The following is a 10054-nucleotide window of genomic DNA, read 5'->3' as shown; positions in this document are numbered from 1 at the left end:
TCAGTAGTTCACTGGCAGAGCACCCAAGGCTTCTGAGTGCAGTTCTTGGGCTCCTGCAAGCTGCCAGTATTACAATCCCTACAACAAGCCAAATTTGAAGACTAAATAAGGTAAATATGAAGCTAGATTTATGGCTTGTGTTAACACAGGAGGTCAGATGACATGATCACACTGGTTCCTTCTGGCCTCAGACTCTATGAGAGAAAGATGAAACCATGTCTTGGGAAATGTTAAAAAGCAACATTGTGGCTACTAGAGCAGTGGTTTTCAATCTTTTTTCATATGTGAACCCCTAAAACTTTTCCAGTGGAGATGGAACCCCTTTGGAAATCATAGACATAGTCTGTAGATTGCTTGCCCCCATCTCCTCCCTACCCCCCCCCCCCCCGCCGTCCTCCGGGTGGAAGCCCTTGAGCTGGAGGAAGCAAGATAAGAAACTATATTAAGTGCAGATCATTCACATAAGAACTTCTCTGTGACTACAATGTCAGGGTTAGTAGAAGTTAGTTTTTATTTTCTAACTGTCTTGGTTCTCTCCCTGTGTGTATGCATAGTGTAGCATTATATATATATTGAACAAGTTGCAGAATTGGGGTGTTTTTTAAACAGTAGTATTGGAAAAAATATAAGGAACTTTTTCCTAGGATGGAATTTTTTAAAAATGTACTTAATTCTATATATATCTTGAATTCTAAAGGTTGTTATGATAGAGGCAATCAAATGGACTCAAGTATTTGAGAAACTCAGGCCCTGAGACACTGGACGTACTCAGCCCTCATTTAAGGCCTTGTCTACATGGAAAATGGAATTGAAATTAGAGGTGCAGTTTGTACTTTCAGGTATTTCAGTGCAAGTCTGAGTAGAAAACTCTTATTTTGGAATAGTTTGTTTATATTAAAAAAAATAACTTTTAGCAAGTCACAAGACCAGTTGCACAAAAAGTGTAGAGGCCTGGAATCCTTTGAAAAAAGGAAACTCAGAAGCAACCACAATAAATCAGAGAAACCTGGAAGGAACAGAAAGGAAAGATGTAACAATGATTGCTAGTATCCCTGTGGACAACAACCATCCAAGAAGTGAGGGGACAGGAAAGGGTCTCAGTTTCTCCCTCTTTGTACCTGCTAGTGGAGGGGATTACATGTTGCACCCCTCTAATGGGGGTAGCAGGGAGCATACTACTTCTGTGCATCTGGGAAGTGTGGGGCTATGCTTGCTAGACACAATGGAGTCAAAACATTAGTTTAATATTCAAAAGGAGCAGATAATGCTGAAAGTGTAATTAAAACCACAAACTGAAAGGGAATATAAATGAATCAAGTTGTCTTTTCGTGTTAGTAATCTTTTTCTGTTCTGTCAAAAGCAGGCATGGAAGCATCTAACAAAGTTTTAAAACCATGAGGTATTTGGAAGAAAAATATCAGAGGTACAAGAATTGGGGAGACAGCTAATCCAACACAAAATAAGCGATGTGGACAGGCTCTAATTGATGTTCTTCCATCCCTATGATTTCTTATGTTCTTGTAATCTAGATTTATATTCATACAATGAACAGATACTTTTTTTTGTCGTGGGGAAAGCATAGTCCGCATCCACTCTGAGGCTTATATTATGATATTGTATGTGTATCTAGTGGCTAACATAACAGTGCACAGTCAATGTTCTTATAGAAGCCACAGCATATGTATACTAAAGCAATATTGATAGTAAGAATATGGGCCAGAATTTTCAAACCTGTGCTCCTAAAATTAGGCTCCTAAATGACGCATTCTGAGCGCCTGCATAAATATTAAAGAATCAAGTTAAATATTTTAAGAATTAAACTAATACAGCTTCAGTAGACAACCAAACACATTTTAGCTTCTTTTGTCAACTTCACTTATTCTACCAACATCTAAAGTTAGCCAGTCATATGTCACTATTCACTTGTTCCAAGATCTTTGTGATAAATACCAATGATCTCATTATTTAATTAAAAAATTAATAACATCACTGAAGAACAGAAAAGGATCAAACTGCTAGGTCCCATATTCTACAAATCTTTACTCACCTGAATAGTCGTATAGAAGCAAAGGGGACAACATGCGTGAGTAAGGGTTACTTCCCTAGGTAGATTTTGGAAGATCTCTAAACAAGTATTGTTCCAGATGATTGAAGGGTAGCAAATATTGTACTTGTGTATAAAATGGTTCTGGGGGGTATTACAGACCAGGAAGCCTTACCCTGTACCTGGCAAATTGGATAAACAATTGAAAATCAAATAATAAAACACTTGAAGAACATGATATGATAGCATCTAGCCAACAGGGTTTCTGCTAAGGAAAATGTCTCATTAATCTCTTAGAATGCATCATTAAAGTAGTAGATAAAGAAAAACCACTTGACAATTTATTTAGATGTATCAAAAGACTTTTAGCAAGGTCCCTCAGAAAGGACTGTTAGAGAAGCTAAGTAGTCATGGGATGAGTGGTGAAGTAATGTCATCGATCAAAAACTGGCTAGAAGACAAAAAGTAGGATTAAAAGGTCAATTTTCATCATAGCAAAAAGTGAATAGCCGGGTGCCTCAAGATTCTGTACTAGGTCCAGTGTTTACTATATTTATTAAGACCCTGGAAAAGATAGGGTGACTAGTGAGGTGGAAATATTTGCAAATGACGCAAAGTTATTTAGGTTAGATCAGGACCAGAGGGGGCTATGAGAAACTTCACAGAGATGAATGGGCAACATGATGGCAAATGGAGTTTGATGTTGACAAATGCAAAGTAATACAAGTGCAGGAGACAGTGTAAACTACTGCACTTTAGAAGGTTCTAACTTAAATGTATCAACTCAGGAAAGGATGCTGGGTATCACTGTATACATCTCAATGTGTAGCTGCAGTCAAAAATGCAAATTATGTTAGGTTGCATAATGAATGGTGTGTGGGGGGGAGGAGAACAATAGAGAAAGTATTTTAAGCCCTTTATATAAATCAATGGTGCAGAGAAGAGTTATGAGAATGACTAAGAGGCATGGAAAAACTCACGTGAAGAGAGATTGAAATGAATGGAATTATTTAATTTAGAATTGGCATAAATCAGAGGAGACATGCTAGAAGTATATAAAATAATGAACAGTGCTTCATTTCTCCCTGTCTCCTGACACGAAAGCAAGGGAACATATAATGAAATAAAAAAGTGGCAAATTCAGAACTGATAAAAATAAACATTTTTTCACGCAACACATAGTTAGACTGAAACTCTCTGCTCCTGAAAGTCTTTGAGGCCAAGAATTTAGAAGGATTCAAAAAGGGATTGGATGTTTATACAGATCAGAATCTCCAGAGTTATAAGGAATAGCAAAAATTCTGAAAGGTTTGTTAAACCTCACACATCAAGGTTTAAGCCAATTGCTATTAGAGCTCAGGATGAGACCTAATGGGGGGCAGATTATCCCAAATCTGCTGCTGTGGAGTTCTTACACCCTCTGAAGCATCTAGTGCTGGCTGCTGTTAGAGAAAAATACTGGACTAGATGGACCTCATTTCTGATTTGGTATTACAATTCCTAAGTATCACACAAAGGCAAAGGATACTATTTAATGGGGTTTATGAATAAGAGGCCTAATGTTCCATTCTGTAAACACATACATGCTTAACTATTAGCATGTGTAATCCCATGCAAGTTAATGGGACTACTCACAGGTGTAAAGTTAAGCACAGACGTAACTGTTAGGATTGGGTCTTATATTTGTTCATTCTTTTCAATTACAAAATTGTACAATCTAGGTGGGGGTTGTGTTCAGTTTTTCTTTAGGAGTTTCCTCCCTCCTTTTTTTAATATTTATGGGGTATCCATTTTCCTGAACCTGGAGGAGAGTTTTTCCATTTCCCTTGCATTGCAGGTTGGATATTGCTTCTCTTTTTCACTTTTAAAAATGCTTCTATATTTTAGCATAACACCTTGTTGGGGCTCTAAATGCTTCAGCTAGCCAATTATTTATCCAACATATTGGAGTAGGGAATATTTTGCTGATTTGTGACACATTTTTCAGACATTGCTTTTGGCAGCTTGTGACAAGTCAGGTTCCCTCCTCTGAAGCTGCAGAGGCTTCTGTGCAGTTGAATTATTGTGGTTCCACTGTGCCAGAGAAGGGCTGGATATAGGAACCCAGGTAGTGGGTGTGCATCCTTTGCATGGTTAAAAGAACAGGAGTACTTGTGGCACCTTAGAGACTAACAAATTTATTAGAGCATAAGCTTCCGTGGACTACAGCCCACTTCTTCGGATGCATATGCAATCAAGAAGTGGGCTGTAGTCCACGAAAGCTTATGCTCTAATAAATTTGTTAGTCTCTAAGGTGCCACAAGTACTCCTGTTCTTTTTGCGGATACAGACTAACACGGCTGCTACTCTGAAACCTGTCACTTTGCATGGTTCTGAGCCCTGCTTGGCATGAGGCCCCTGAGCAGCATGCCACAGAGAATATGATGGGGCAAGGCATGTGTGTCCTTCCACCCTCACCTCCAGAACTAGGTGAAAGCTCTGCAGAGGTCACCTCAATCACTGGGAGTTGAGTGACCATGCAAAAAAGTGCTTTTTAAAAATCAAGTTAGGCGACTTGAGTTAATTAACACAATTTGAAACACCCCTAAGCACTTAGTTTAACATCTTTACAATCGTAACAGCTGATTGTTTTGAAACCTAAAGAGGCTCCACAACTGCGCTGTGGTTGAGGGAAGAACATTTCTTCCTTCTCTAACACTCTGCATCTCCTCAGCACATGGCCAGTTACACTCTTTGTGCTGCTTAAGATATACACAATTTCAAATGCGACTCATGCTGTTCTCAAGTGAAAATTAGCTATAAGTAGTACTTAACTAACAAGTGTAAAAGGATTTATACTTTCTTCTTGTTGCATAAATGTAAGTCTTTTCTCTTTTATTTGACAGCTCAACTATATGCATTATTATACATTTTCAAATTAGAGATCTTTCCTTTCTTTGGGTCCAGTCCTGTAATCTTTACTCAGACCAGCAGTCCCACTGATGTCAACGGAACTGCTGCATCTTAAAGGACAGGAGAAGGGCTTAATATCTCTAAATAATAGATAAATACTCAGTCATGCAAGTTTTGACCTGTTCTGTGTGTCAAAACTAAACAAGATTGCTATGTTTCATAGTGACTACAAGAGAGATTGCAACTCAACACATACAGTAATCAACTTCTGTTGTGCAATGGAGAGAAGCAGACATTTCTAGGGACATTGGATTCTTTTTTCAAGCAAAAAATTGAAAACTTTATACAAATTAGGAACAATGATCCACAACTACGTTTATAGTGACCTTAAACTATAATTATCCCATCTACAATTAAAGAGACATTGCCAACTTACGTCATATTTCTATCTGAAAATTTTGTGCCTATTCTTAAAATAATCATCATCTCAGGTTACTATAACTGAAAGAAATATTTTGCTATGTATTTCCAATGTATTTATTTTTTGCATTTGACAATTGTTATCAGATTCACTGTTGTCCCATAGAGATCCCAATCTTGCAAATAGTTAAGCATTTGAGTAACTTTTTTATGTGAAAAGCAACCGAGGGTCCTGTGGCACCTTTGAGACTAACAGAAGTATTGGGAGCATAAGCTTTCGTGGGCAAGAACCTCACTTCTTCAGATGCAAGTAATGGAAATCTCCAGAGGCAGGTATAAATCAGTGTGGAGATAACGAGGTTAGTTCAATCAGGGAGGGTGAGGTGCTCTGCTAGCAGTTGAGGTGTGAACACCAAGGGAGGAGAAACTGTGAATGGCTATCCAACTACAGAAGCAGTTTCTCCTCCCTTGGTGTTCACACCTCAACTGCTAGCAGAGCACCTCACCCTCCCTGATTGAACTAACCTCGTTATCTCCACACTGATTTATACCTGCCTCTGGAGATTTCCATTACTTGCATCTGAAGAAGTGAGGTTCTTGCCCACGAAAGCTTATGCTCCCAATACTTCTGTTAGTCTCAAAGGTGCCACAGGACCCTCGGTTGCTTTTTACAGATTCAGACTAACACGGCTACCCCTCTGATACTTTTTTATGTGAGTAATCCCATTAAAGTCAATGGGCCAGATCCTCACCTGGTTTAAATTTTGAAGACCTATGACAGTTTACATAACTGAGGATCTGGTCTCTTGCAGCTACTTGCTTGTGTAAAATTAAGCACAAGCATAATGCCTGTAGAATTGAACTCAGTCATTTAAACAGTTTATCTGTTATTTGTGTAGGTCTTTTTTGTGGCTGACATGGGAGAGAACAATATTTTTTTTAATAGGAAATTGTGATTGTAAAACCACATAAACTGGCAGGGAGACTAAAGAGCAGGACAAAAATTGACAAGTCTTTTACCTGAAACTACTTTTAACTGATTTAAAAAAAACAAACAAACTAGATTTCAAGTTGAGAGTAAAAAGAACGAGGAGTACTTGTGGCACCTTAGAGACTAACAAATTTATTTGAGCATAAGCTTTCATGGGCTAAAGCCCTTTTCATCAGATGCATGCAGTGGAAAATACAGTAGGAAGATATATATAGAATCATAGAATATCAGGGTTGGGAGGGACCTCAGGAGGTCATCTAGTCCAACCCCCTGCTCAAAGCAGGACCAATCCCCATACAGATTTTTACCCCAGTTCCCTAAATGGCCCCCTCAAGGATTGAACTCACAACTCTGGGTTTAGCAGGCCAATGCTCAAACCACTGAGCAGAGAACATGAAAAAATAGGGGTTGCCATACCAACTGTAATGAGACTAATCGATTAAGGTGGGCTATTATCAGCAGGAGACTAATAATGATAATAACCCATCTTAATCAATTAGTCTCATTACAGTTGGTATGGCAACCCCCATTTTTTCATGTTCATATAGCGTGTGTTAACATGATTTTCTAAAGTTTCCTCTTTATGATTAGATAATATCTTGTTTGCAGTTGGGTCACCCAGTTCTCCTTAGTCAAACCAAAGTTGCACCATCAACTTGTTTTTCATTGCTTATCTTAGATCAGAACCTGTATGAAGAGTAGCTGGCTAAAGCAGACTCTTTAGGCAAGACTGAGGTGACAGTGGTAGGAAGAAGGGTTGTGACCAGTGTATCTTGGATTTGTGAGCTTATAATAGAATATATGGAGCTATACCTATCTCATAGAGCTGGAAGGTAACCTGAAAGGTCATCGAGTCCAGTCCGTTGCCTTCACTAGCAGGACCAAGTACTGATTTTGCCCCCGATCCCTAAGTGGCCCCCTCAAGGATTGAATTTACAACCCTGGGTTTAGAAGGCCAACGTGCAAACCACTGAGCTATCCCTCTCCCCTAGCTTGCAACAGTCTAGAACAAGACAGAGGCTTCTGAATGGGAAAGAGGTCTCTGAATGCAAAAAGCTATGGGGAGAGCAGCTGAGAAATGATAGGAGAGAAATTGTTAGGGACAAGAGGAAAAGAACAGAGAGGTAGTGAAGGGGTAAGAAAAGAAGGGATGGGATAGTTTTTAGCTTGTCTAGTTAGATTGTAAATTCTTCTGGGTAGGGACTGTCTGCTACTCTGTGTTTTCACTTCTACTCTGTATAGCCCATTCTTGGTTGGTCCTTAGGAACTACCATAATAAACATGGTTAATAAGTAATAATACATTAATGTGCCCGTGAAGAGAGAGAGCTCCAGTAGAAAGAAGGCTCAGGGGCTATGTAGAAACAGATTGAGAGTGAGCGAGGGTGAAAGTTGAGGAAGCCTCATTGTTTTGATGTTAAAATAATCTCTGTGTATACAATGTTGTTATAATTGTCAGATAAAAGTTAGGCAATTAAAGTTAAGATAATTGCACTATTAATTTGTCCACATTGCACATACATGCAAGAACTTTAACTTTTGCAGTTCTTGACTTCATTTAAATTTGCACTTTTCTTGCTGAATCATCTGTAGCCAGTACAAGTGTTAACTTTTCAATTCCGATGGAAAAGGAGTCCAGAGATAAGTGTTTCAGACTGCGGCAACTGCGTATCCTCCCTCCATCACTTGCACAAAACCAAGTACAGTATAAGGATTTGGAAAAGGATCATATAATAATGGTTTAGGAAATTATAATAATGTGATCATTATAATAATAATACATTTGCAAAGTGCTACCTGTCAACTGCCTGATAAACCTAGATTACTACACTTGTTCAGGTTTCTACATGAATCTTGCTTCAGAACAATCCCAAAGTGAAGAAAAGAGTTACAAAATACTTTCAACAATATAAATGATCTTATCCTTTCCCCCACTCCCTGTCACTCTCCATTTGGATGATGTATATAAAGCTTATTTCTTCTTGCTTATTGGTTAATTTCAGACTTTATCAGCTCAATTGTTTTGGCTTGCTCACATTGTAAGAAAACTACCCCAGAGAGCCAAATTCCACAGTTGCGTGAATGTTTGCCCTTCCTCAACTCATTTCCATTTCCTTGAATTTTCTCTCTCCAAATACAAATGCTTTAGCCACAAATCCCCCAACATATCAGAAATTGTTGTCCATACAGTACTTGAATTGCTCCCCCCTCACATTTTTGTGCAAAACAAAAGAAATCCCCAACAACATGAAGTCCTTAAATGGAAATACTACATGCTTAATGGGCTGAGCTATCGTCCCTGTAACATTTTTTTTATATCGTCCACAGTCTGAACAGTTAACCTTGCCCTTTGCAGTCAACCATATCAGAAACCAAGAAAAAAAGTTCACACTCATAAATGTTGTTCCTGCATACCCCACCCTTCACCCAGCAGTTTCTACTTGTATTGTTCTCGTCTCCCATCCCTCCTGCTTTTTGATTATTTTCCTTAGATCCTATGGTATAAAGGAGACTAACGCCCAGCGAGGAAAAGTTTCTTAAAAACCCACTCCCGAGAGCTGTTTTAAATCGGGGCACTTTGAGCGCAGTGAGGTTTCTAGGGATGATGGATGCAGAGATTTGAAGCGACTCTGGGATGCCATATCCTGAGAGATTCATCCTCCCCAAGAAGGGAGCCTCCCTGCAGAGGAGCGAGACTTGGCAGATCTGGGTCTTCAGAGAAGAGGGAAAGAGAGAGTTCTCTCACCTGTCAGAATCCCGCATGGGACAGCGACACCTGGGCTTCTGCTACGGAGGGGCTGGGAGCCCATGGCTGCAGTGACAAGGATAGCCCGTGAAGGAGGACAGGGCCGGGGGGCAGCAGATCCCTTGGGTAGCTCGGTAGTTCACACGGTGCCTGTTAGGGAGAGGAGCTCAGTGCGCTGCAACTGCCTCTGGTCCCCTCTGCATCTGCAAGAGCAGCAGCCAGGCTAGGCATTTCCTGTTTGTTGTTTCAATCCCTTCAAGTTTTCTCTTCACATCAAGATGAGTTGCCCCCACCCCCCCAAGACACACACTCCCTCCCCCTTAAACCCAAACAGTCTCTGAGCCTTTGAAACCCCCGCGTGGCAGGATCCCAGAGCTGAGAGACATGTACAAATAAAGTCAGATCTCAGTGTTTAGGCTGAAGTCTGCAGGGAGCAAAGCAAACCTTAAAGGGACATATGCACTTTTATAATTCCTGGGTGTCTCCTACCGGACAACCCCACCCAGGATGGGAGTGGGAGGGCAGTAGGAGAGAGCTGGATGTCCGACTCTGGATTACAACTGGCGTGTCATTGTTCTCGTGCCCCTTCCTCCCCTCAGCATACGAAACAAATCAAAGCGATGAAGAGAAGTGCGTTAAATCCAGATTACAAGATACTTCCAGTCTGAGAGTGGCTTTTGTTGGGCTAGTTTTATTTCACTTACATCACTCTTTAAAAATGTGTATGTGCTGTATCACAGTCCTAAAGCCAGTCACTTGCTTGTAGGAGAAAATCGGGGAAATTTTCCCCTCCTCCACCAAACTACGAGTTGCTGAGATCTAAATTATCAACGGCTTCCCAGACAGAGGATACATGCATTTCCTCCATGCTCTCTTCTGTATTTGCATGTGCTTTGCATTATCATTAAAGCACAAGACAAAAATTAGCTCTGCCCACAACTTCCAAACTCTTTTTTGTGCTC

At 40.0% G+C, this 10054-nt stretch overlaps 1 protein-coding gene across 1 annotated transcript in view; it reads right to left on the bottom strand.

The window, feature by feature from the left end:
• Positions 1-9715, bottom strand: part of ITGA1 (integrin subunit alpha 1) — a 124081-nt gene extending 114366 nt beyond the window's left edge. Inside the window, exon 1 of the mRNA XM_034774419.1 lies at positions 9093-9715. Within this exon, the coding sequence (XP_034630310.1) occupies positions 9093-9156 (64 nt within the window). The 5' untranslated portion in view covers positions 9157-9715. The remainder of the gene's footprint in view (positions 1-9092) is intronic.
• Between the last annotated feature and the right edge of the window lie 339 nt (positions 9716-10054).

The sequence above is a fragment of the Trachemys scripta genome, chromosome 6 (genome assembly GCF_013100865.1).
Source record: "Trachemys scripta elegans isolate TJP31775 chromosome 6, CAS_Tse_1.0, whole genome shotgun sequence".
Lineage (NCBI taxonomy): Eukaryota > Metazoa > Chordata > Testudines > Emydidae > Trachemys > Trachemys scripta.
The sequence above is the reverse complement of the archived record's forward strand: the minus strand, read 5'-3'. Positions and strand labels throughout refer to the sequence as shown.